The sequence below is a fragment of the Palaemon carinicauda genome, chromosome 2 (assembly GCF_036898095.1).
Source record: "Palaemon carinicauda isolate YSFRI2023 chromosome 2, ASM3689809v2, whole genome shotgun sequence".
Taxonomy (NCBI): domain Eukaryota; kingdom Metazoa; phylum Arthropoda; class Malacostraca; order Decapoda; family Palaemonidae; genus Palaemon; species Palaemon carinicauda.
Genome location: NC_090726.1, coordinates 8936613 through 8964460, shown reverse-complemented (window position 1 = coordinate 8964460; position 27848 = coordinate 8936613). Strand labels below are relative to the sequence as shown.

The 27848-nt window shown below is 41.2% G+C and overlaps 1 protein-coding gene across 1 annotated transcript in view; it reads left to right on the top strand.

The window, feature by feature from the left end:
* LOC137623218 (CD109 antigen-like) overlaps positions 1 to 27848 on the top strand; it is an 83251-nt gene that overhangs the window by 36013 nt on the left and 19390 nt on the right. Inside the window, exons 9-22 of the mRNA XM_068353938.1 lie at positions 4011 to 4232; positions 4598 to 4741; positions 4868 to 4972; positions 5300 to 5500; positions 10524 to 10711; positions 11895 to 12058; positions 13620 to 13736; positions 13921 to 14034; positions 21894 to 22012; positions 22266 to 22331; positions 23240 to 23404; positions 23968 to 24099; positions 26599 to 26799; positions 27309 to 27544. Coding sequence (XP_068210039.1) covers positions 4011 to 4232; positions 4598 to 4741; positions 4868 to 4972; positions 5300 to 5500; positions 10524 to 10711; positions 11895 to 12058; positions 13620 to 13736; positions 13921 to 14034; positions 21894 to 22012; positions 22266 to 22331; positions 23240 to 23404; positions 23968 to 24099; positions 26599 to 26799; positions 27309 to 27544 — 2174 coding nt within the window. The remainder of the gene's footprint in view (positions 1 to 4010; positions 4233 to 4597; positions 4742 to 4867; positions 4973 to 5299; positions 5501 to 10523; positions 10712 to 11894; positions 12059 to 13619; positions 13737 to 13920; positions 14035 to 21893; positions 22013 to 22265; positions 22332 to 23239; positions 23405 to 23967; positions 24100 to 26598; positions 26800 to 27308; positions 27545 to 27848) is intronic.

Sequence of the window (27848 nt, the reverse complement as noted above, 5' to 3'; positions counted from 1 at the left end):
GCCTATGCTTTTTTCCATAGAACTGGGAGAAAGCTTGTCTTAGGCGATGTCCTCCTTTGGGAGGACTTCTCCCTCGTTCGCGAGAGAGAAATTATTACACCTACACTTTTTCAAATAGAGCGGGGAGAAAACTTGCCTTAGGTGATATCCTCCTTTGAGAGGACTTCTCCCTCGTTCGCGAGAGAGAGTTTATTACGCCTACACTTTTACCCATAGAGCAGGGAGAAAGTTTGTTTTAGGCGATCTCCTTTGGGAGAACCTTCCTCCCATTCACGAGAGAAAACTTGTAGGAGTTTGCCGATCAATGCTCCTCCCCCTTACGCTTTTGGTTCTCCTCCAGGGGCGGAGCGAGAGCCTTGTCTTAAGTGACGTTCTTCTTCGGGAGAACAAACCTACCTTGCGGAGGAGTTATTTTCATCCCTGATGTTCTCCCCCTCGTACTGTATGGAGACGTCTTTTTGAACCTACTGGTTCTCACGTTGACCCCGAGGGGTCTCGTGACGATCACCCATTCTGCGGGCGTGAATGGGAGCCTTTGAACTCTGGTCATGTTGATCCTACGGGTTCTCATGACCTTAGGAGTCCTTCGGGCCTCTGTCACGCTGGACTTTCGAGTTCACAAGACTTGGAACCTTCAAGTTTCAGTTACGCTGAGTTGTCGGGCTCTCGTAACAATTAGCACAAAGTGTCCGCGCACGCACACAATTAGCGCTATACGCGTGACCATCGTCATCAAGTATTTTACTCTTATGACAGAGAGTCTTCCGACTCGTCAACGGTCTTCGCCATTACCTCCAGACACTCCGACTTCTACCGTTCTTCCCCTTTCGATAAGAAAGATGCGAGGGGTAAAACATAGGGTTTGTGTGCTACTCGCGTCTCCGCTTTACCTGTAATAACACACGAGGAATAAGTGCAGCCTGAGGATTCCTCGGAAGAGCTGCCGTCGAAGGACTTAGAATCCTCCTATTTAAGGACTCTAAGAACTGTGTGTAATATCTCATGCCTAGGCGATTTGCATCTGTCTCCTCAACCTCTTGACGCTCCAGCCTTAGACAGGCTATGCCGTCCACCCCAAACCCTAAGACCAGAATTGATCTTCTGGCTGTGGCCTGATTGGTAACGTCTCTTGACTGGTGTTTGACAGTCTGGGGTTCGAGTCCTGCTCAGACTCGTTAGTGTCATTAGTGTCTGCATCCTTACCATCCTTGTGAGCTAAGGTTGGGGGGGTTTTGGGGAGCCTATAGGTCTATCTGCTGAGTCATCAGCAGCCACTGCCTGTCCCTCCCTGGTCCTAGCTTGGATGGAGAGGAGGCTTGGTCATTGACCATATAATATATGGTCAGTCTCTAGGGCATTGTCCTAACTGCTAGTGCAATGTCACTGCCCCTTGCCTCTGTCATTCATGAGTGACCTTTAAACTGGTCTGTTCACCGTGCAGGCCGTCTGAGGAGGTATCGCAGGCGGTCGCGGGAGAAACGGGTTCCCTGAAGTCTCAGGAATCCAATAAATTCCCGTTTAGGAGACAGAAGCCCTTTTACGAGATCAGAGACGTCAACCCATCTCCTCTGATCACGGCGAGGCTCACACCGGGCTAATCCTCGAAGAGACACTACTCTTCCAGGCTCTTCTCAGTCACAGAAGCTTCGGCAATGGAAGCGGCTTTAATGTCCCTTCTGGGGCTCCTTCTTGGCTTGACACGTGGTCTGGTACAGTCGGCTACCTCGCGAGCCACGAGGACTTGTCAAACCAAGACTCCATGCAGTCCCTACAGGAAGTCCTAACTGCTGGGGCCAAGACAATGGACTTCTTAACCGCTACAACAGCGACCATTTGGAGCAATTAGGTTCTCAAAAGAAAGGAATCAGTAGTTTTCAGACTTCCTTTTGTACCTCAGTGAGGAAAAGCTCCTCTCAGTCTCGGCGATTAAGCGCTATCGCTCAGCCTTGAGCCTCATCTGTAGACTGAGAAGGGGTTGACCTCTCCTCCTCAGAAGACATCACCTTGGTTGATTCGTGGTTTTGAGTGATCTTGCCCCCCCAGTTGAGATTAGACCATCACCGTGAGACGTGTCTTACGTTCCCTGAAGGGGTTGCCCTATGAGCCCTTAAGGGCCTCAGGCTACTTTCTGAACCTTAAGACCGTCTTTCTCGTACCTCTGTCCTCGGCTAAAAGGATCAGTGAGCTACATGGTCTGTCTTACATCGTCACCCATTCTAGGGGATAGGGGGGAAGTGTGTCGCAACTTCGTACTGTACCGGGCTTGGTGGCTAGACTCGTAATCCTTCATCTACCGATGAGAGATTTTGATAATTTCAGTTTTCCAGCCTCAATAAGGTAACACAGGATACCGACCAGTCGTTACTATGCCCAGTCAGGGTGCTAAAGAAATACCTGAAGCGCACCAGACCTTTCAGACCACGTCTCTGTCATCTCTTCCTTAGTACCAACAAGGTAAAGAAGAGAACCTCTCGCAACACCATCCCTTTCTGGCTCAAGAGAGTTATTGTGAGGTCTTTTCACGAAGACCCAGAGGCAGCTCAACCCAGAGCCCATCAAGTGAGGGGAGTGACTGCCTCACTGGCGTTTAAGAGAAATTTCTCAGTCTCCCAAGTCTTAAGTGCTGGGGTCTGGAAATGCCAATCTACATTCTCCGCTCACTATTTGAGCGACGTGACACATGGGTCTCTAGATACCCTTTCTGTAGGGCCTATTGTGACAGGTCAATGGGTGCTGTACCTACCTACCTACCTTACACCCTTTCAGGGGACAGTAGCCATTGGCTGAGGATACTGGGTTACACTAGGTTTTAAGAAGGACATCCATCTATCTTCTTTGTCTCCTTCTCCCTCCCATCTGGGGATTCTAGTCTGTATCCAGTTTCAGCTGGGCTCGCCAATGGAAATAAGGTATGATACTCATCTGATTCCTCCCACAGGGTATAAGTTATACTCGTGGTCACGAGGTATCCCCTTTTCAAGGTTGGGGGAATCCTAAGTTTGAAGGGGTCCGAGTCGAATGTTCCTGACCCACTTCATCCTGAAACATTTGTTTCCACGAAGCTATAAACCTTCAGTCGTGCTGAGATTATGGGGATCTACAAAGAAAGAAGATCAACGGAAGATTGTGGCTTCAAAAGAGTCTAGTCTGAGGACTGTCTTCCCTAGGAATAGGGAACTCCTTGGCCACCCTAGCCTCAAGACTAAGTCTCCTATTGTAAAGAATGAGGGTTTGTATCAAGTGTAGGAACAAATAACAAACTTATAACAGAGTTTGTATTTTTCCTAACATACAAAACCCGAATTCTTTACACAAATCTTCCCTCCATCACCGCCCCCTAGAATAGTCCTAGCTAGAATCCAATTGAAGGTAAATAGCAGCTACCGACTGGCGGTCCCCCCACCACTAACAGGTGGGTTACTACCTGCCCGGTCGTTAACGACCTTGTTAAGGTTTTTATGCCATATTTCCCAGCTCGCGCTAGAATATCTCCTATAGTAAAGAATTCGGGTTTTATGTTAGGAAAAATACAAACTCTGTTATAAGTTTGTCATATTTACCTCAAACCTATGACTTATAAGAGTTGATGAAAAATAAATATGCATTACAGTAGTAGATATGAAAATACCATGACAGGGTACAGTTGGAAAACCCAGGTAATCTGAGAATAGGGTATAGAAGAGGATTCATAGATCAGATGAGGAGAGCTCATTTCATGTCAAGGGTTCATTCCTGAATTAACAGTCTTAAGATATATGAACATTTCCATAACATGATTCATATTCATTCAGCAATGCAGTTCAGGGTCACTCAGGGATTACATATGTAAACCTATTCATGATAAGTGATATAATTTGGTACTTGGTCAGAATGAGATTTATAACAAAATTTTAATGTTTTCAATCTCTGACCAATACTAAGATGTATATCATTCAAGATTTTCAGTTTGAAAACTATTAGATTAAGATTAATTTTAATGTTAACTGTGTTTCAATTCTTCCCCTTTCCAGATACCACGAGTTGATGCTGACGAAGAGGAGATGAGCTTCCTTCGGAATTCTTGGGATTACAACCGTAAAGCCCAAGAGTATCAAAATAAGTATCCAGGTTATGAACTGAAAGACTTTGCCTACAACTACGATTACGATTATGATTCGGGAGCACGCTACTTGTCGGAACACCAGTTGGTGGAACGCAAGTTGGACCTGTTCCTTAGAAACCAGAGGTTCCAGGTATATGAAAATTTTGACTGATTACATTTTGATAATTTATTTTATGAAAGATTTAAATTTTTAAATTTCTTCAGTGTTTCTGTATCTCTTTTTATAGACTTAAATTTCCCTTTACTCAACTAAATTTTGAAAAAGCAATAAGTAAGTGGATTGAGACCGTGAAATGTAGGTTGATGAAAATACTCAACCCCTTCAGTTGGTATTAGCGAGCTTATCAGTGAACTTGAAAGTTCCAAGATTTAGGAATTTTGTTTCACTAAGAAATTATGGAAGCAAGTTCTTGCATCCCTTTGGTCAGCCTGATGAAAGTCCTGAAATAAGATTATTCTAATGAAAGCCCCTCTGGTAATGAAACTTATTTCTAGGGTTATCGTGAAAAAGGAGTTTTTCATTTCGTCGTTGATGTTCCCGACAAAACTGCGTCATTAACGCTAACAGCAAACTATGAAGATGATGAAGGTTCTATTGCTGCTGCAAGTGCAGAAGCTCTGGCACATTACTCAAAGAAGGTAAGACAGAATTGCATTTACACTACCGTAATTGTCTAATTAGGAAGAGCCAAAGATTTTTGTCTACTTTTTAAGATACTGTCCATATTTCTGTTCTGTATCTTAACAAAACTCTTTGTTTTACAGGAACAGTACATAGGCGTTGAAACCAGTAGTAAAGAAGTGAGCGTTGGAGAGTTTGTGGTTTTTCATGTCCGCTCAAATTTCAACATGGAATCCTTCAATTACTTGGTGAGGAGTTATGCTATTCATATATGCCATGTAGATGAACATATTAAAATGTCCTCATCATTTTAAGTTGGGAACATATGTAATATACTTTTTATAGCAGGATTTATTTATATTAGTATATGCTTAGAGGAACATATTCCTTTGTTTTTTAAAGAAGAGCAATTCAGTTTTCATGTATGCTATATTTTATAGTTCACTAAAGTATTTCCTATTTACTTTCCTGAAAACATTTTTTTGCTATGATTTGTTATCTTAAACTTTGAAGATCACGGTTTTCTTAATTTGTTATTTGGGGTCAGAGATTAAGATTTTTCTTTTCTTTTTAAGATCATGGCTAAGGAAATGATTCTTTATGCTGGCCAAGAAGTGCTGGACAAAATCAGTCGAAACAGTGTTAAAACTGTGTCCGTTCCAGTTAGTTCGGAGATGGCTCCAGCTTTCAAGATTGTGGTTTATCATTTAACGCAGAGTTATGAAGTGATAGCAGATAGTCTCACCATGCCTGTAGATGGTATATCATCCCATAAAGTAAGTACATATTTGAAATTATTTGCAACATTTATTCTTAAAAGTGTCTGGTTATTTCAATAGTTTTCCAAACTGCTGTACATTACAGCCAAAATGCAACAATTCTGGCCTTACCATACAATCTCTGATCTGGCAGTGCTAGACGCTAGATGATGCCTCTGGTTTGAGTCATCTCCTCTGCCATATTCCTTCATAAACTGATAATAGTTTAGAAAAACTACTCCTTTTAACTGTGCTATGGTTGCAATTTAAAACCCTCATCATTGGTGTTCATGGTTCCACGTATTTGTATTTGTTCAAAATTATCTGCATGGCATGCCAGATCGCTTTAGTATAGTAAGTGCACTTTTGTTGAACCTTAGATGGAATATAAGGTAGAAGTAGAATGGGCATGATAAATGCTTGAGTATATCTCTTAAGGGTTGGAGGTGGCAGCAAAAAATGGAGGGAAACTCAGGATTATATCCTGCAGTGTTTGGTGTCCTTTCTACAGCCTCAACCTACACCATCGGGACAGGCAAAACAACTGCTCAATTGTCACAGACTTGGAAACCAATTTAGCGAGATGGGACCTATTGGTAATAGTCTATCCTTGAAAACCCTTCAGCACAGTCTTTCTCCTCGTGTCAGAACTAGAGATGCAGTAAGGGCGGGGGGAAAGGAAGAGGAAAACACATCTGTTGGGAAGGGTACTCCCCAACCTTAGCACCAGTGGGGTATGCCTGCAGGTCAACTGAAGGAGGTGATTGTTTCATAGTGCAGAGAGATGTTCTCTAGATGCCTTTCGATTCGTTTACCTCCTCCTGTACATCTGGTCTCCTCTCTCCCCCCCATTCTTCCCCTGGTGACATCATCATCCTATCGCCAGGAGTCGTCAGAAAATCTTTCCCTGTAAACAGAAGTTTGAGCCATATTGGAGAAGGGCTCACATCAGGAAGTCGCCGACAGCTCTCCAGGCTTCTTCAGTCTACTCTTTCTTGTGTGGAAGTTGTCTGGAGGCTGGGTACTGGTCATCGACCTCTCGGCTCTGAATGGGATCATCCAGCAGATATCATTCAGGATGGAAACTACAGCTACAGTTTGATAAGCAGTAAAGCCTTAGGACTTCATTGTCATCTTGGGCTTGAAAGACGAATACTTACAAATCCCTATTCACCCCTCCACCACAGGAAGTACTTCCAAGTAGTAGTAGCAGGGGAGAGTTTCAATTCTAGGTCCTGCGTTTTGACTGTCAACAGTGCCCAAAGTCTTCATGAAGATCTTTGAGCTGGCTTCCTCATGGGTGCATGCCAATGAAATTCGTCTGCTCCGCTGTCTTGACAATTGGCTGAATCTTGCGGAATCTAAGGAAGCTCATGTTCATCTCCTATACAGTGTTCTCTCATTTTGTCAAGAGAGGGGGTGTATGATAAATCTTAAGGAGTCCATCTTATCCCCTACTCAAAAGGTAGTGTATCGGGATAGATATAGACAGTACAAGGAAAGGTATTCCTATCTCATGAAAGGATATTACGCGTGCGAAAGATAGCTGTCCCATTCTTGCAGCAGTCCCTCCTTCCAGCGTGCCATTGGCAGAAATTTCTTGGGCATTTGACATCCTTAAAATGGTTAGTTCCCTGAGGCAGATCTCACCTTTGATCCCTGCAGTGGGGACTAAAAAGATCCTGGTCACAGCATCTGGATGATCTGCTCTTTCCAGTACGGATAGGGGAGGAGTCCAGAAAGGAACTTTGGTGCTGACGGAAGAAACAAAGCTCCTTAATGGATGCCCACTCTTCCTACCTTCACTGGAAGGCCTCCTCTTTACGTATGCATCTAGGGAAGGATGGTAAGCTCACCTTCACCGGAATGCCTCCTCTTTACGTATGCATCTAGGGAAGGATGGTAAGCTCACCTTCACCGGAATGCCGCCTCTTTACGTATGCATCTAGGGAAGGATGGTAAGCTCACCTTGGTTAGCACAGGAGTCAAATACGTGGACGAGTCAAGAACACTATGAGCACGCAAACTTCCAAGAGATGAAAGCCTCCACTTTAGCCCTCCAGGAATATTGCCCTCTTCTGACAGGACATTCAGTGGTGTTGATGAGCAACAACACCGGTAGTGTCCTACATAAACAAGCAAGGACCAACTGTGGGTCTATAACTGTGCCGTCTAGCTGTGAGGACTCAGATGGGCAGAATTCAATGCAATTACACTGGCAAAAGAAACGTAGTAGTGGAAAAATTGAGAAGAAAGTCTCATATACAGTTGCTGGGCCAGAACGGTCTTTATGTCGTCATAGGGATGGAGATGACTTTGTGGAGATCTGCAACAGTGGATCTATTCGCTACCTTTGAATCACATGCTACCAATTTATTCCTCTCCAGTTTCAGACCCAGAAGCAGCATTCAAGGACACATTCCAGCATCCATGGGGATGGCCTCGACATACAGTACGTGCCTTTCCGTTTGCCTACCAAGACAAGTCGTATACAGACTTTTAGGTATGACAAACCTACTGATAATTCTCATAGCACTGTAGTGGCAGTAGATGGATTGGCACCCAGACCTTGCTGCTCTTAACAGACACTGATAGAACTACCTGTTCTCCCCTGATCTGCTATGCTAGCCACATGCCAGGATCTTCCACAGAGTAGCAGGGTCCTCTCATTTCCATGAGTGGAAAATATTTAGTTAGAAGGCTTTTCTTGAGAGACTGTGCAACAGATGTCTTTATACCTACGCAGATCCTCTGCAGCAGTCTACCAGCCTAAGTGGGCTGTCTTCTGTGATTGGTGATGTGAGAGGGGTGTCACTCCTCTTAGAGCCTCTGTTCTGATAATTGCAAACTTTTTGTTCTAGAACCTTTGCAAGAAGAAACTCTGCTCCATTTTAGTGGAAAAAGGCTATGGATCGGTCTTGAGCAAAGTCTTTAGACTAAAGGGAGTAGATATTTCCTTGGAGGAAGTTTCAATGCTCAAACGGAGTTACCTCCAGTTGAGGCGAGTCCACCGTCGTGGAACATGGTGAAGATTTTATGTTCCCTGAAGGGGGGGGGACCCTATAAACCATTGAGAGGAGCCTCACGAGGAGCACAGAGTGTGCGGGTCGACATCTGGCTTAGAAAGCCAGGCTCCACAAGACTTACCAGCTTGTAGCCCGGGGCAACGGCGCTGGGATTCCATAATGATGGAAAACGAACACGCAAGCAACACAAGAACACAAGGGAAAGGTGAGGAACACAACGGGAACACGTGGTGCACAAGGGATGAAAAACACAAAGGAACATGTGGGACACAAGGGATGAGGAACACAAAGAAACACGTGGTACACAAGGTGATTGGACGGGATAAGTGAGAGAGAGCGGCGAGATGATATCTACGCCGCGACCAGATGTTTACTGACGGCCTAGCAGCGCTTCCTCACGCGCTGACCCCAGGGCTCCCCAGGGCGAGTATCCTTCCGCCCCGGAGCGCCCCGACAAGGTAACGGAGAGAGGGGGAACTACGCAAAATTCTTGGTCGGTTAATGAGGAGATCCCAGATCCTCCTAAGAAAGTAGTTCGAGGTAAGTACTGTTAGGAAAAATACAAATTACAGTACTTAAAATTTGTGATTTTCCTGCTTACTTTAGCATCAACTAACAAGTCCGTGAATTCCATGGATTCTCATTCAACATCACCCATTCAAATAGGTGGAGGCAGGTCTTGCTCTCCTTTGACTGACTTCGCAGCTAAAACTCAAAATCCGTTGTTGCTCGATTCCAGGTTTTTATCATTTCAGATTAGGAGCCTTTGAGATGCTGTTATTGTGTCTTGTCAGAGCACTGAGGTGCAAAGCGGATGAGGACAGTCAGACCTCACTTGCAACATCTCTTTGTGAGCATGGGAAAATGGAAGGACAAGATATTGTTCTGACTGAGAGAGGTCTCTCAAATGCTCACTTCACCTTCCACGGAAGGGAGATGTGTAAAAGCTCACAATGTGAGAAATATTGGTATCTCTTTAGCTTTCACAAAGAATTTTTGTGATGGAGGTTCTTTAGACAGGTGTGTGGAAACATCAAAGGATGAGGTTGCGAATAATACTGGGATGAAAGTAAGGATGACTGGCCTATACTTTTCCTTTCAATCGTCCCATCTCTTGAGGTACAGCTTCAGAAGACCTTGCAAACTGGACTTGATCTGATTGTTAGGTAAGCCCACTCAGTGTGTAAATGAGTGAGTGGAAGTCTTTTCCCCTCACAACTTAAGAGGGGGAGTGTGATGAAGCTATACAAACCCATAATCTTAAAATAGAATAAAAGTTACAGCATCAGCAAACCGGTTTCATTTGCCAGGTCTACAACACAGAGGCTTCTGGTTCGAGGACAACCTTTTAAAAGGCCAGGACTGTGAAACCCGCTGGTTCTCCTGCTGGGTTCATGATGTGTGGGGAACCCTTACTCTTACAAGCATCAAAGGTGCTCGAGTTACAGTTCCCTGGTCAAGTTTCTAGCCAATTGGAATGGGGACTTCCTCCCACCTAAATATGAGTCTAGGTTAAAGACAATCGTTTGTGTTTGTGTAGGAACAAATCACAAAATTATTTTAGTACAGTAATTTATATTTTTCCGGATTATACAAACATGTGTCCTTTACTCAAACCATCTTGCCAATACCAACCTCGAGAAAGTCATTACTGCCATCTAAGTGGTTTGTCAATGAGCTTGTGGTGGGACCCCTGGTTGTTTACACATTATAATTTTCGCTGCTGTGTTCCAGCTTTACTATTATCTATTCTCCAAGGTATAAAACTCTGGTTTTTATAGTTAGGAAAAATACAAATAACTTGAAAAAATTTGTGATTTTGTTTGTTTGAAGCATCTTTATAATACTTCTGTAACTATATTTTCTCTAATTTAGCTTTGTTAAATTGATCCTAGTGCCCGTTGCAATTTAACAGTTGGTACAAACGGAAAGGTTTAGTAGACTTATGTCTTATATGTGTGCCCTGTAATTTATGTCAATTGTTTTTTTTATTTTAATTGTTTGTTCCTGTTTAGGTGAAATTGGTTTTAAACCAAGATAAAGATCACAGTGTCCGTTCAGTAGAGATGGGAACCTACAGCACGGCGGGGGCATTTTATGGCATATCGGGTGTTCGTGAGTTTACATACGCAATGCGAGGAGGTAATGAACTCTCTCATGCTTCGGTGTTGAATGCACTTCATAGTTTTGCCAACAGAACAAGGTGAGAACTTCATAGTGATATATTATTGGTGTATTGTACTGTGATTTACAGATGACTATTGAATACCTGAAAGTGTTTCTATGTGTTAAATTGCATTATAGTTTAGAAAGATTTTATATTAAAAAGAAAACTATACTTGTGCATTAGTTATGGGTACATGTAGGAGTATTCTTCAGTCTCATTGGTATTGCCATTACAAGTGGCAGAATGTTTAGCAAATGTTCTCAACTTATAGCATTTGCGGAGCTGAAGAATACCATTTTTTACTGATATAAGACCATCTTTATGGTTTGATATTGAACAGACCTCTTCTTTTTTCCCAATTACATTACAATTTTCGGAGATTCCTGGGCCATTGGAAAGTTTTTTAAGACAATGTTACGTCATTTTGCTTGCTAATCATGGGCTTAATGAGATTTTTTTTTTATTTTTTCTTTGTAAAACTAATTTTAACTCCAGGTTACTAATGTCATTTAAAAACATAAAATTATATAAAAATGGCAAACAGCAAACATACATTGTCGAAGTAAGTAGAATTATTAAAAATTAACTGCTGCATCCTCCCCCAAAGTTTTCAAACCTGTGTAACTGTAAGGTTTTTCCCCGAATTGCACTTAGCTGCTGAATGGCTTCACAAGCCATGCATCAGGCTATGTAGTCTAAAATATAAATTAAAAAATCCAATGCAATCCATCTGGTAGTAACAATGTATTGATTTATTTGTGCCATGCAAAAGTGATAAGCTATGTTTTTAATGATATGTAATTTAGCTTATATCTTTGTCTGCTGTTGCATAATAGTCAGTTGGTGCAGTCTTGCACAATTTTTTTTATAATTTTGGGAAGATGAAGTTGAAGTATTCCCTCATCTTAAGATCATATCCAAATTATGCCTTCTGCAGCAATAAATGTACTTTTGATTGCTCTATTAAAAAACACTTCTACCAGTGATGTCCTTCAAATAAATTTTTAGGATAGAAAGTCATTTATCACCAAGATTGTACCTTTGTTGTTTTCTTGACATGTGATTTTTATGAAATATTGACCTTGCGAAGTAAACAGATGCAGAAACTGAGGGAAGTAGTGTCCCTACTTTGGGGAGTGACTAGTACAATGCAAAAAATAGTTTTTATTATAGTATGCAATATTTACTTAATAAATGTAACTTAGTGGTTTTCTTTCAGATTTATTCATAAGATGTCTTGGCGATTCCGTGAAGGTTACCAACCAGAACAAGTCGAATACTACTCTGCTGGAAACTATGGGCCAGACGCTAACAGAACTATGGACTTCAGTGGAGTTGTTATTTTCACTGATGCGCATGTTGGTGTTCTTCCTGGTTATGCTGGTAAGATGGGGACTGAATTGTTTTGACAGTTAGTTTAATTATTACTTCAGATTTCATTAGTTGAAAAAGTTTGCTTTTTTGAGTTTTGTTATATTAAAGTATTATTCTCTATTTGAATACATTAATTTCTTCCTAACCCCATTATTCATAAATGGCCTAATTACTATAGGTACAAAAATCCCAGTCTCATCAAACTCGTAATGTTCAAGATCCAGGAAACTCGCTGCTGGTGCTCTTTCTTACCGTTGGCACTACCATCACTTTATACTCACTTGCTAGTGTGACTTACTGCAGTCAACACTCATTACCAGATTTGCCTTTCCTAACAAGATTGCTCATGATTCTGGTTTTTCATATGATTTTTTATTTATTTTGTTTATTCTTTTTAGCATATTCAGTTTCATTGATGGTTACTTCACTTACATTTTATTAAAGTTTTCTCCTTGACTTTTTAGTTTTTTATTAATTAGAAAAGATATTGAATTTTTCCCATTTTAGAGAAAGGGGAGTTCATGAAATTGTAGTTATAGTAGACCATTAAAACTCTTTGTGCTTCCATCCCACCTCAAGTAAGTATCTTCCTTTTGTCCCGAAAGGTAGGAAAAACCAATTCTTTGGCCTGTTTGTTATCTGTGCCGGGTTGTGTTTCACTTTACCCAAGGTCACAATGGCAGCTTGGTCTTACTGTATAAGCTTTGGATCTGTCGATGTTGTTATCCCAATTACTTAAAAAAAAAAAGTAATTATATGGGGGAGGGTAGAGTATGTTAATATTCTTCATTAAACTTTATGATTAATGTGCATCCTCCTGCCTGTATATTGTATGATCTTGAAATAGGTGATGGAGGTACTGTACTGGCCTACCTGTTTTTGTTGATAATAAGTACCTTGCTTCTAGCCAATAACAATTTATTAAAATCTTTACTTGGTTTTGTTACTACAACCCCAATATCATGCTAAGTGTGTACTAGGGGCTAGACTACTGTTCTTTATCCTGTATGTACTCTTTTAGGTCTTTAGGTGGGCTGTTCCTATCTCAAGGCCACCCCAAAGTATTTATCATGCCTCTCACACTTGAGGAGAAAATATAGGATTTTATGACTAACTAGTGTACAGGACCTGTCAAAACTGGTGGCTAAATATTTAGATAGATAGGCACACGCGCACAACCCTTTCATCAGGGTATGACTTCTCCCTCTCCCCCTACCCGAGAGACGGGGAGAGTCGAGTGTGACTGGAAATGAATTCATGTATTTATTTGCTCTTTATTATATAGGGGGAGATAATGTTGTGAATAATGAAATAATTCCAGTGTGACTGGGTTTAATGCATCTACAGAAATTAAGCAATACAGTATGTAATTATTTGGTTTGTATGAAAAATCCTTAGTATTTCTGAACAGGGAATTGATAAGGGTTGCCTTTACCATTTATATACTGTATGGTTATTCCAAATGCATAAAAGATATTAACTGCATACGTTACAGTTGCTATCAATTCCCACGTTTTTTAAATGTATTAGGATTAATAAGGCAAAATGGTGTTTTTATTTTCCATTTCAGATAATAAGTGTAATGTGTCGCAAGGGTACTCGCCTTGTTTGATGGGTGGTTGTTATCTAACAAGTAAACGTTGTGATGGGGTTTTTGACTGTGCTGATCGTCATGATGAAATTGAGTGTAAGTATTAACAAAATTGTCACACTGTAATTGGGATTTCATATTATTCATGGCTGTATGTACAGTAACTTTTATTCAAATTGTTCATTTTTTTTTTTTTGTTTTGAGCCAGTTTTGTATAAAATTATATAGGGAAGAGATATATTTTGATTATGAAACTCATTTAAACTATTTTTACCTCCAGGCGTTGATCCACTAGCAGATAATGAGGTAAACTGGCGCTTGGATCGTTATCAGCACTTTTCAGATTTCTTTGATACAGAAGATGGTGATTGGTTATGGATTAATCAGAACATTGGTAAGTCATATACCATCTTTGCTTGAATGAAAAGGCTGATTTAGAGCCACAGTATCATATTGAGTTACTGTGTGTCTTATCTATCACTTTATAGGTAGAAAATGGGTGTATTCTGCTGTTTTGTTTTGACTCCCAGGTTGTAGGATTAAAGACTGCTCAGAAGTAGCTGCTCATGAGTGGCAGAGGCAAGAGAAAGAACAGTGTCCTAGAAACTAACAATTTGTACATGTGATAAGCACCAAAACCCTTCTCCACCTAAGCTATGACCAGAGAGGGCCAGGCAATGGCTACTAATGATTCAGCAGGTAGTTTTCCAGTACCCCCATCCCTAGCTGACAAGAATGGTGTGGTTGCAGACAAAACTATTGGGTTTGAGCTGAGCTCGAATTCCTATCCTACAGATTCTAAGACAGGGACATTTCCAGTATGCTACCACAACACTTCCCCCCCCCCTCCTTTCACATTTTACTTGTTCTGTTAGATCTTTCTGATAGACCAATTTACTAAAAGTTTTGGAAATGAATTAGATATCAAAATTTCAATTATGGATTGTTTTTAATATATTCAATTTCAGGTTATGAAAGTTTTGTGGAATTTTTTTTTGAAGGGTATGGAGGGAGTTTTACAAGGGCTCTCTCTCAGGGAGAGTTGGAAAGTTAGACAAATATTCATATAATATATGAAAAAACATTCCAGGCTAAATACTTTTTTTTCCTGTTTATTAATTTTTACAGTACTGTACAGATGTTCATCATTCATTTGTTCAATTGATAGTGAGTTGGGAAAGACTGCAGTTTGCTAAGTTCCCAGACATGTAAATTGCTTTGAATATCTTAATTTAGCACATTTGTTCTGTAACAATTAATATACTGTTTAACCAAGGCACTTACCCCCAGATTTGGGGGGCTAGCTGATGTAAAAAAAAAAAAAGGGGGAGGGGGACTTTACTTCTCTTCGCTCCTCTCAGCCTGACGAGGGATTCAGCTGAGTTCGGCTGGTACTGGTTGATGAGATGGTTTATTATAGAATGGGCCTTTGCATTTAAGTTCTAATTTTCATGCATTTCTAAATCTTTATGACTTGCTTTTATTCTTGAAGAATGATTAAAGGACTGCTCAAGGCTGGACATTGATTTTACAATGGGTACTTGAGAATTACACTGCTGAATAATTTGAGTGCTTGATTTGCTTATTTGAATTCAGTTGATTTGAAGAGTATTTAAAACATTTTACAAAATATTAAAAAGATATTAGACTTTAACTTCATCCAGCCCCAATGTTCCCTTCTCAGTAGTAACAAATCTTTCATGTGAATCTTATTAGTTTTCAATATTAATCTTACCCGTTGATCATGTAGCTGCAGCTCTGCTGCCCGACAGAAAAAACCTACGGGCGGAATACGCCAGCGATCGCTATACAGGTGGGGGTGTACATCAACAGCGCCATCTGTCTAGTAGGTACTCAAGTACTTCTTGTCAACAAAGAACCAATTTTCTCTCTGTCGTGCCACCGGCAAGACCTACTTGATACGCTGTTGTTTTCTGGAGTTGATTTTCACGTTATTTGGTGAAGTATTCTCTCTAGTAATTAGCTTTCGCTGTGCAGAAGTTATCCTCAATACTTTCTCACTTTCATTGATTAGATTTTGGATTATTTGTTGACGACTTGGATAGATTTTGGATTTCCCCCCTTTGACTAATTCAAGATGTCTGACCCTACTCAAGTCCCCAAGTACAGGAAGTGTAGCGCTAGGGACTGTTCTAGGCGTCTTCCGAAGGCCTCGATCGATCCGCACACCGTTTGTTCCAATTGTAGGGGTAAAGCCTGTCAATTGGAAGATCGATGTGAGGAATGCGCTGGGCTTTCGGAATTCGATTTTCAAGAATTCCTCAAGTATGCACGTAGGCTAGAGAAGGATAGGATCAGGAGGAGTTCGTCTCGCTCTATTGATTTTTCCTCTCCCCATGCCCCTCAACCTTTTCCTTCCCCTGTAGTGGTTACACCCGACCCTCCTACTAGCTCTCATCAACCTTCGATGGCGGATATGATGCGTGCCATTCAGGCTCTTGGTGAGAGAGTTGAGTCATTAGCGAATGACCGCAATCAACTCATGGCTGACGTCAGGGAGTTGAAAGACAAAAGTGCAGTGGGAAGTGAAGTGAGTGTCAGTGCAGTGAAAAGTGTCAGTGTTACGCATGAGGGTGCGTCTGTTCGTGCCTGTCGTCCTCCCAGTCCGGGACCTCTTGCAAGCTCCCAAGCCCAGGGGAGAAGCAATGTCGTACGACCAAAGGGTTCGACAGGCCTTGATCAGCGGACAGACGTTCCCTCCGTGGTTGAGGACGTATCTTGCCGAGATCGTCCCACCCACAAACAGACGAGTGAGCCCATTCATTCCTCGTCTGCGGAAGAAGTTTCTCGACAGAAACGCTGGACCAAGGTCTCACGACCTCTCAAGCGCAAGGTCCCTTCCGAACGAGTCCAGCGGCCCAGGTGTAGCCACTGGGTCAGTTCGGACTCGCCGCAGTCCTCCGTAGACTGCACACCTCCCAAGAGAGGTAGAGTGGTTCCGCAGCAGGCAATCACTCCGTCTGTTGCCGCACCAGCCGCTGTAGACCCTAAGTGGTCTTTGCTGCAGTCTATGCAGACTCAGCTAGCTTCCTTCATGCAGGAGTATCGTGCTGAGAAGGTTGACGATGCACCCGTTAGCCTACAACCTGCCACGGTTGTGCGCCCAGCTGACACTGCGGCTGCCTGCTCCCACACTCCGGCTGTGAGAGCTCCACCACCTATGCGCAGTCGACCCTGCCAGACGCATGTTGACGTTAGCCGACGTGCAGCACCCTCCGTTGCCGTGCGTGAGCTACCGCATCAGCAGGAAGGTGGAGTCAAGCTGCCGTGTTTTGACGCGGTGCGTCAGTCTCCGCAACCCTCGGTGGTCCCCACCACGCACCACCACTCCGCTTTGGTTGTTGCCAGCTCTCAGACTGACCAACAGCGGCATGATGTTGGATCCAGTGCAGCTACGCATGCACCCGTGCTGCCGGATTCTGCCGTTCAGAGTCCTCCTTTGCCGCTTCCTCCTCAGCTTTCGGATGAAGGAATCTCTGATGACGACGAAGCTGCGCATTTGGACGACCAACACTCCGACATAGATGAACCCAAGACTACGCCTCCCTCCTTAGACTTTAGGAAAGTCCTTGCCCTGTTTAAGGAGTTGTATCCGGACCAGTTTGTGTCTGCAGCTCCACGCTCACCTCCCTCTGAGTTCGCTTTAGGCATGCAGTCAGCAGCTCCTGCCTTTACGAAGCTTGTACTCGCTCGCTCGTCCAAGAGAGCTTTTAGGGTACTGGGAGAGTGGTTGCAGGCCAAGAAGCAGCTTGGGAAGACATCCTTCTTGTTTCCCCCAGCCAAGCTTGCTTCCAGATCTAGCGTCTGGTATGCCACGGGAGAGGTTCTCGGCTTGGGAGTTCCTGCCTCTGCCCAGGGCGACTTCTCAAGTCTGGTAGACTCTCCCCGCAGACTGGCTATGAGACGCTCCAAGATTTGCTGGACTTCTTCGGACATGGACCATCTTTTTAAGGGAGTTTTCCGTGCGTTCGAGATCTTTAACTTCCTGGACTGGTGTTTGGGAGCGTTGAGCAGGAAGACCTCCCCTTCGGATAAGGATTCTGCCATGCTCATCATGTCCTGCATGGACAAAGCCATACGGGATGGGTCTGGCGAGCTTGCGGCTTCTTTTGTGTCTGGAGTTCTCAAGAAGCGGGATCACCTTTGCTCCTTCTTGTCGGCGGGAGTCACCCCATGTCAGAAGTCAGAACTGATGTTTGCTCCGCTATCGAAGTGTCTCTTTCCTGAAGAGTTGATCAAGGGGATTGCCGCCTCGTTGATCCAGAAAGACACTCATGACCTGGTGGCGTCATCCGCACGTAAAGTCACAGCTTTACCTTCCGTGCCTAGACCTAGGATGGACACACCAGCGTCTAGGTTCATTCCGCCCTTTCGTGGCAGAACCTCCAGCAGAGGAGGTACTCGTGCCGTTAGTCAACGTGGCAACAAGAAGAAGGGTTCCAAGTCCTCAAAAGGCAGAGTCTGACTGCCACCTTCTTCAGACAGCAGTGGGAGCCAGGCTCAAGAACTACTGGCAGGCCTGGGAGAACAGGGGTGCAGACGCACAGTCTGTGAAGTTACTCAGAGAGGGGTACAGGATTCCATTCTTGCGCAAGCCCCCTCTAGCAACAACTCCCATCGACCTCTCTCCCAAGTACAGAGAGGAGGACAAGAGGCTAGCTTTACAGCAAGAGGTGTCTCTCTTGCTACAAAAGGGAGCGGTAGTCATAGTCCGGGACCATCAATCCCCGGGCTTCTACAACCGTCTCTTCTTAGTGGCGAAGAAGACAGGAGGGTGGAGACCGGTGCTAGACGTCAGTGCTCTAAATGTCTTTGTCACCAAGCAGACGTTCACCATGGAGACGACGAAGTCGGTTCTATCATCGGTCAGGAAGGAAGACTGGATGGTCTCGTTAGACCTAAAGGACGCGTACTTTCACGTCCCCATCCACCCAGATTCCCAACCTTTTCTAAGGTTCGTTTTGGGAAGGTGGTTTACCAGTTCCAAGCCCTGTGCTTTGGCCTAAGCACGGCACCTCTAGTGTTTACCAAACTGATGAGGAATATTGCCAAATTCCTGCATTTAGCAGACATCAGAGCCTCCCTCTATTTGGACGACTGGCTTTTAAGAGCTGCGTCAAGTCGTCGCTGTCTGGAGAATCTAAAATGGACTCTGGATCTGACCAAGGAATTGGGTCTCCTGGTCAATATGGAAAAGTCCCAACTCGTCCCATCCCAAACTATAGTATATCTAGGAATGGAGATTCAGAGTCAAGCTTTTCGGGCTTTTCCGTCGGCCCCCAGAATCAGTCAAGCCCAAGAATGCATCCAGAGCATGCTGAAGAAGAACCGATGTTCAGTCAGACAGTGGATGAGTCTGATAGGGACGCTTTCATCGCTGGACCAGTTCATCGCGTTAGGGAGACTCCACCTCCGACCCCTTCAGTATCACCTAGCTGCTCACTGGAGAAAGGACATGACGCTAGAAGCGGTCTCAGTTCCTATCTCCGAGAAGATGAAGTCTGCACTGACTTGGTGGAAGAACAACATTCTGCTCAGGGAAGGTCTACCACTGGCTGTTCAGACCCCCGACCACCTTCTCTTCTCGGACGCATCGGACACGGGCTGGGGTGCGACACTGGACGGTCGGGAATGCTCGGGCACGTGGAATTCGGATCAAAGAGCACTGCACATCAACTGCAAGGAGCTACTGGCAGTTCATCTGGCCTTGAGAAGCTTCAAGTCCCTCCTTCTAGGCAAGGTGGTGGAAGTGAACTCCGACAACACCACAGCCTTGGCGTACATCTCCAAGCAAGGAGGGACTCATTCGATGACGTTGTTCGAGATCGCAAGGGACCTCCTCACCTGGTCAAGAGATCGAAAAATATCTCTAGTAACGAGGTTCATTCAAGGCGACATGAATGTCATGGCAGACCGCCTCAGCCGGAAGGGTCAGATCATCCCAACAGAATGGACCCTTCACAAGAATGTTTGCAACAGACTATGGGCCTTGTGGGGTCAGCCCACCATAGATCTGTTCGCTACCTCGATGACCAAGAGGCTCCCAAATTATTGCTCACCGATTCCGGACCCAGCAGCAGTTCACATAGATGCCTTTCTTCTGGATTGGTCCCATCTAGACCTTTATGCGTTCCCCCCGTTCAAGATTGTCAACAAGGTACTGCAGAAGTTCGCCTCTCACGAAGGGACAAGGTTGACGTTGGTTGCTCCCCTCTGGCCCGCGAGAGAATGGTTCACCGAGGTACTGCAATGGCTAGTAGACGTTCCCAGGACTCTTCCTCTAAGAGTGGACCTTCTGCGTCAGCCGCATGTAAAGAAGGTACACCCAAGCCTCCACGCTCTTCGTCTGACTGCCTTCAGACTATCGAAAGACTCTCAAGAGCTAGAGGCTTTTCGAAGGAGGCAGTCAGAGCGATTGCCAGAGCAAGGAGGACATCCACTCTCAAGGTCTACCAGTCAAAATGGGAAGTCTTCCGAAGCTGGTGCAAGGCGAATTCAGTATCCTCAACCAGTACCTCTGTAACTCAGATAGCTGACTTCCTTTTACACCTAAGGAAGGTAAGATCCCTTTCAGCTCCTACGATCAAAGGTTACAGAAGCATGTTGGCAGCAGTCTTCCGCCACAGAGGCTTAGATCTTTCCAACAACAAAGATCTACAGGACCTCCTTAAGTCTTTTGAGACCTCGAAGGAGCATCGGTTGGCCACACCAGGTTGGAACTTAGACGTGGTTTTAAGGTTCCTGATGTCAGCAAGGTTCGAACCGCTTCAATCAGCCTCTTTTAAAGATCTCACTTTGAAGACTTTTCCTCGTCTGCTTAGCAACAGCTAAAAGAGTCAGTGAGATACACGCCTTCAGCAGGAACATAGGATTTACATCTGAAACGGCTACATGTTCCTTACAGCTTGGTTTTTTTAGCTAAAAACGAACTCCCTTCTCGTCCTTGGCCCAAATCGTTCGAGATTCCAAGTCTGTCCAGTTTGGTTGGAAACGAACAAGAGAGAGTACTATGCCCAGTAAGAGCTCTTAAGTACTATTTAAGACGTACGAAGCCATTACGAGGACAATCAGAAGCTTTATGGTGCTCTATTAAGAAACCTGTTTTACCGATGTCGAAGAACGCAGTTTCTTATTACATCAGACTTTTGATTAGAGAAGCTCATTCTCATCTGAATGAGGAAGACCATGCTTTGCTGAAGGTAAGGACACATGAAGTTAGAGCTGTCGCAACTTCAGTGGCCTTCAAACAAAACAGATCTCTGCAGAGTGTAATGGATGCAACCTATTGGAGAAGCAAGTCAGTGTTCGCATCATTTTACCTTAAAGATGTCCAGTCTCTTTACGAGAACTGCTACACCCTGGGACCATTCGTAGCAGCGAGTGCAGTAGTAGGTGAGGGCTCAACCACTACATTCCCATAATCCCATAACCTTTTTTAATCTTTCTCTTGAAATGTTTTTATTGTTGTTTTTGGGTTGTACGGAAGGCTAAGAAGCCTTTCGCATCCTGGTTGATTTGGCGGGTGGTCAAATTCTTTTCTTGAGAAGCGCCTAGATTAGAGGTTGTGATGAGGTCCTTTAGTATGGGTTGCAGCCCTTCATACTTAAGCACCTAGGAGTCGCTCAGCATCCTAAGAGGATCGCGAGGCTCAGTAAGGAAGACGTACTTAAAAAGGCAGAGTAATTGTTCAAGTCGACTTCCTTACCAGGTACTTATTAATTTTATGTTTGTTATTTTGAATAACTGCTAAAATGAAATACGGAATACTTAGCTTCTAATGTTAACATGTATGCTGGTCTCCACCCACCCCCCTGGGTGTGAATCAGCTACATGATCAACGGGTAAGATTAATATTGAAAAATGTTATTTTCCTTAGTAAAATAAATTTTTGAATATACTTACCCGTTGATCATGAATTAAAGGACCCGCCCTTCCTCCCCATAGAGACCCAGTGGACCGAGGAGAAAATTGGTTCTTTGTTGACAAGAAGTACTTGAGTACCTACTAGACAGATGGCGCTGTTGATGTACACCCCCACCTGTATAGCGATCGCTGGCGTATTCCGCCCGTAGGTTTTTTCTGTCGGGCAGCAGAGCTGCAGCTACATGATCAACGGGTAAGTATATTCAAAAATTTATTTTACTAAGGAAAATAACATATTTGTAGTGAAACTCTTTGGTCAAGCTAAACTTCTTGGTAACAGTAACAATATTTACTTCTCTTACTGTGCAGGTTACAAAGGCCATGAACAGACCACAATTGAACTGCCAAAAGTTGACGATCCATATGTTCTCAATGCTTTTAGTGTCAGTAAGGAGCATGGCTTTGGACTGATTCCAGAACCGATGTGGGTAAGCACCTTATGATCCAAATTATTTTGTGAAGAAATTTCTACTTCCTTTTTCTCAGTTTCTTATCAGCCGTGAAGCATTACAGGGTAAATAGATGTTCACTCAGCTTTCCGATTAAACTACTGCACATAGCAATGTTATAGACACATCTAAATAAGTATTAGTTACAATTTTTAGCTTGTAATACAGATTTAATCATTTAGGCTGTTGAGCAATGGAAACTTTGTTAATTATTAAATATTTCTTTCTCCAGTATTCTGCCATGCCTATTATATACATTAGTTTGGAGATGCCAGATTCATGCCGGCGTGGTGAACAGGTATGTATATGTAGAATTTAGATAAATGTAAGTTCATGCATTGTCACTCATCCTCATCATTCATTGAGAACTATTTTATGCCTGACTTTCCATTCTACAGCACAGGTTAATGCAAATTGAATTCTCCAATCCAATATCAATAAAACAGAATTCTAGTTAACATTTTAAGCTTTCAGTTTATGCTTATAGGCCTGTCCACAGGCATTAACGAGAATAACTAAGCCTGTAATAAGTGTAATTAGACCTATTAGTTCTTCAAATTTGTTTACTATATTAGTACGTAACATCCAAATATATTTTGATGATATTGAGCACCAGAAGTACAAACCAAGAGTTATAACTTTGATAGATTTATTTTACCAACTGACTACGTGTCTTTCATGCATATTTATCAAACTATTAATTTGTTAATTTATTTATTAGAAAAAATAGTAAATTTAACATTTTCCTTTTATCTATTAAAATTATACCAAGGCGATAAAGAGTTAAGGAGTATCATTGGATTTATAGCTATCTTTTTACATACAACTATTATTTAATAAAAAACAAGCAATGTGTTTCCTTATAAAATGCTTTTTAGGTAATCTATTATAGTCAAGTATAAAAACTACAGTATTTTTAACAACACAATACTGCTGTACTATATGCAAATTTATTTACAAATGAAATTCTTATGTTGACCTGATATTATTAGAGTAACTTTCTTTCAACTCATCTTTCTGTATATCAATAGTAGCTTGATATCAGTTTCATGTTTTATGAAGATAATATTTCAAGGAAATTAGTATTTGGTATCCAAAGTTAGTATCCTTACTACTGTAGCTCCTGCTCCATCATGGTACACAAATTTCACCGTTGCTCTTTCTGCCGTGACAAAAGTTAAAGTCAAAGCCTATTCATTTAAACAGGTTGGAATGCGTGTGATGGTTTTCAATAACCTTCCACAAGAAATGATGATTCTTATGGTCCTCCATGGTGCTGACACACATCGTTTTATTGCTGTTGAGGACAAAGGTGTCGTGGATTTCTACAAGCCACGAACTGAGGCTGGCGACCATCAGCATCTGGTTTCGGTTTGTATTTTATTGTTTGTCAGTAAATGTAGCTTTATGATCTTCATGGAATGATGAGAATAACCCTTTCTACTCAAGAGTCCTTGTAGTTTGTATAGCTTACAGTTCATTGCTGAGAGAGTCCTTGTAGTTTGTATAGCTTACAGTTCATTGCTTGGCAGACTGTTAGTCGTACTAAAGGTTACAGACTTATTCTCCTGGCTATGTTTCTTGTCACATTTTACTTCTCTATCATTCCTTTGTAGTCTTCTCATTGACCAATTTAAATATCTTTTACCTTACACTGCTCCAGGTTTCACTTTTCATTTAATGAACAATTCATTTGGTTACTGTAATTCTTTTTTATGTTGTTCAGTCTACTCCTCATTCAAAAAGAAATCCTTCAGATGAGCATAAATGCAACTCAAGTACAGTATTGTTTAAACTATTTGTCAGCATCAACAATAATAATGGTAAATGTGGCTAATGTGCTTATAATACTTTTATGTCAATGTAAATTACAAATTGTTTTAACATTACACTATATTGAATGTATTCATAATGAGTTTGATTTTACTGTACAGGTTAATGCAGAAACTGCAATGGAAATTATATTCCCCATTGTAGCCACCATTGATCAAGGTGAAATAGAAGTTACTGTGTCAGCCATCACGCAGATTGGTAGAGATGAGGAAACAGCTACGTTGGTTGTAGAGGTATGAAATTTTTTTAAAGTTTTGTTTTATTGTTTCTTTTGCTGATTTGGCAAAAATATTTAGATATTAAGGAATTCATCATGGATTTACTGATGATTTTAGTGTACATTCTATAACGCATGTATGCTATACTTTAGGGTTTATGGAGATGGTGAAACATATTTATTATAGTTTTGCTTTGTGAGTAGGTTTGCATGCATATTGTTTTAGACAAGGATTTTAAATCAAGAGTCACTAGGAAAATTTTAAACTATTATCTAGCATCCAATAAGGGAATACTATACTGTATGTATTATGTGTTTTGCTCCTTGATGATGATTAATTGATGATACATTATTACCCACATAATTCTATTATTGTTAGTAACAGCGGCTCTTTCATAATATATAATAATCTGCTGTGTACACGACTTCATCCTTTTTGTTGAAAGAGCACTTTTGTAGTAAAGTACATTGCAACAGTGCCTCATCAAGGTTTTTATTTCTCAATAGTGATAGAGGTCACATGGTAAGTTTTTGATTAATGCGTCACCTTTTTTTTTTTTACAGTTCTCCCAATCCCTTTATTTATAAGATATAGTTTGGTGGGGGTAGGAGTAAATGAGGTGTTGAGGCCTCATTATTCTTAAATAAATTAACCTTAAACCAGTAAATGTAAAGATAAAATATAATAATAGATAAGATGATGTTGCAATATATTTATTAAAGAATACAACATCAATCAACAAGCAACTGCAAAGTGATGAAGAAAATAAATTGGTCAATGAAATCTTTAGTGTAGCAACACCTAAACTTAGAACCAGGTAATGGGTAAAAAAAACTAACCAACAATAACTATGCTGTGGCATTTTTATAATGGAAAAGTAACACAGTATTCCAAAGAGGTATATTATACAACCAAATTGATTATAACCACATAGTGACAATGTAAGCAATATTAGCAAAGTAAAAGAATTAATAAAAGAAAACTGAATACAGTTCAGTAACAATGAGATCATTAGCTCATTAATGGATTATCAAAAACATAATCTAATTTCGTTACCCTTTAAACTCCGGTAAATATTAAGAACAGTAATAATATCCCAACTTACACAAGTGTGAAGAAACAAAGTAAAAACTGTGTACACCCAAAACAGTGACACAACCCCTCACTGCAAAGTCATGGAAAGATGAAAAAGATCCCCCAAAATGGTTGAAGAAATTGCAATAACAAGGTGTACAGAGTTTTAGATAATCTAATGACTTGGGGCTGAACCCTTCTCTAAAACTACAGAAAAATGGAGAGAGAAAAAAAAGATCCTTAATGAACCTTATTTGGTGATTTTGAAAGGTCAGATAATAGCTATTTCGAATAACCTGAAACTTTAGCAGGCCAGTCACTTGCTGCAAGACATCGAACCGTCACCGAGCAAGCAATGAAATCATATCTTAGTACAATATTAGTGTATGTAATATGTATGATTTTATAAAGAAAACCCCTTCATTAAGTGTTAGAGAGTAAATTATGGTGAAAGCTGAATTTTGGCTGAAGTCAATGATGGAACAGGTCCACTCTGACTCAAAACAAGGAATTCAGGTTACCAGTAATTGATCCAGGGAATAGGTTTTGTGTGTCATCTGATGGGACTGGACACCTTTTTTTCTTTTAAGTGTCTGGGAATTCTATTTAGAAGCATCGAAAGTCATTTAACAGAAATGGGTTTGTTTTGAAGCATAGTCTATATAATTTTTTTGTTGGAGCTACTTAAATATCTACTTTATTGTTACTCCTTAATGTGTTTTGGGATTTTATATTTATTGAAAATAAAAATATATGAGCAACATTATATGAATGAACAGTAATTTTAACAAAAAAAAAAAAAACTTTAATTTTATTAATCTTTTACATTTAGTGTCATAAGTTTGAAGGTCAAGATCTTGATTACTATTGAATGTTGGAATAAGGTTTTTATTGAGAATATTGCAAATTTTAAGCATTGCAAATATCTTATTCTGGCCTTATTTGATACTCCTCAGGTTACTAATTTATGATGTGTAAATGCATAATATGTATGAATTAAATTCTTGTTTGTTCTGCCCCAAACTTCTTTAACAAAATTAAATTCTTGTTTGTTCTGCCAAACACTTCATTGACAAATTAGAGTTCTTTGATCTGCCAAAAGCTTCTTAAGACAAAATTTCATGACAAAAAATCATGCACTGTAGTTAATTTGTTTGAAGGTTAATTTTATGATAATTGAGCTCCAAATATACTGTATTGTTTTACAGGAAATATGTATTTTCCTAAATCTCGTGAGATACCTATGAAAGCTATATAGATTTCAAAATTCATGTATTACTTTGGATTGATGTGATCAAAGTACTTAATGTTAATGTACTGTACTGTAAATTTGTTGGTATTTTCATACATGAAAATACAGTTTTGGCATTTGATGTAGTATTTTATACAAGTATGAATAAGATGAGGTTTTGATGATTCTGATGTACCTAATTTTATTAGCCGGAAGGTGCAACTATAGAACGTCACACATCAACCTTGCTGGATCTGAAGAATCGGGCGGTTGTTTACGAATACATGGACATCATAATAGAAGAGAGTTTTGTCATTCCACTCGATATCCGTCGTCGTTTTGTTGCTGGATCGCCCAGGGGTCATGTTTCCATTTGTGGTGATGTCGTTGGTCCCAGGTACCCTTATGATGTGAGTTTCTTTTGTTTGGTTTTATGGTAAAATGAGAGTTGAGATAAAGGTTACAGGGGTCAGAGAAAGGGTTAAGATTAATCAAAGTTTTGTTAAATAGTTGTGTCACAAGTAGAGACAATACAGTATTTAGGTATTTAGAGTTTTTAAATTTTCATGTAGTTTAAACCTTGCCAGTTATACAGAAATTAATGTTCTTGTTTTTAATCGTGAATTTACTTTAGAATATATCGCATCATTTATAAGGATAGGGGAAAAATTTCATTGTCTTTCAATTGTAGTTTTGGTAATTTTAAATTCCTTGAAAATTCAACTTTTGAAAAAAAAATTATTTTTTGCTTGCTTTACTCAGAAAATTAGTAATTATCTTTCTTGAGAATATAAATTTCTTTCTTCCTGTAAAAATGTTATGCTTTATTTTAGAAAGAAATGTAAATCCTCTTTGTTTGAAAAACAATTATGTTGGTGTTCTAGCTTTTCTGATTCTGCAATGTTCATATTGTTTGCAGGAACCAGTTGATTCAGTCACACTGTTGCGTAAGGAGCTCCGAGGTACGGAACCTTCTGCCTTCAATTTTGGTGCAAATCTCTGGACTTTGCATTATCTAAGGTTGACAAATCAATTAGATTATGCTGAGGCAGGAGATAGATTTGATCAACTTAATGTGGAATTGGCCGCCATAATGTACCGGTTTGGTGCTGATGGTTCTTTCAAGATGTGGGACAATGCAGCACCTAGTGTATGGTAAGTTGTTTGTGTGACATGTTCTTCTCAAAAAGTAACTCAAAATTTTCTTGTTCCCGTATTTTCTGAAGAGCATCGATTAATCTAAATCAGCATTGTTCCTACATGAATATGAACTTTCAATTTTGAAATTGATTCAAGTGCAGCTGAAACTCAGCAGTTAAACAACTTATAATTAGGTGTCAACAGGAGCCAATAATTTCTGACTAGTGGTGGGGTAGTTTTGTCCCCTTGGCGGTGCACTGAACAGCCACTTTGATTCCTGCCACCAAATCTTTTAATATTTTCTTTATTTAAGTCTAGA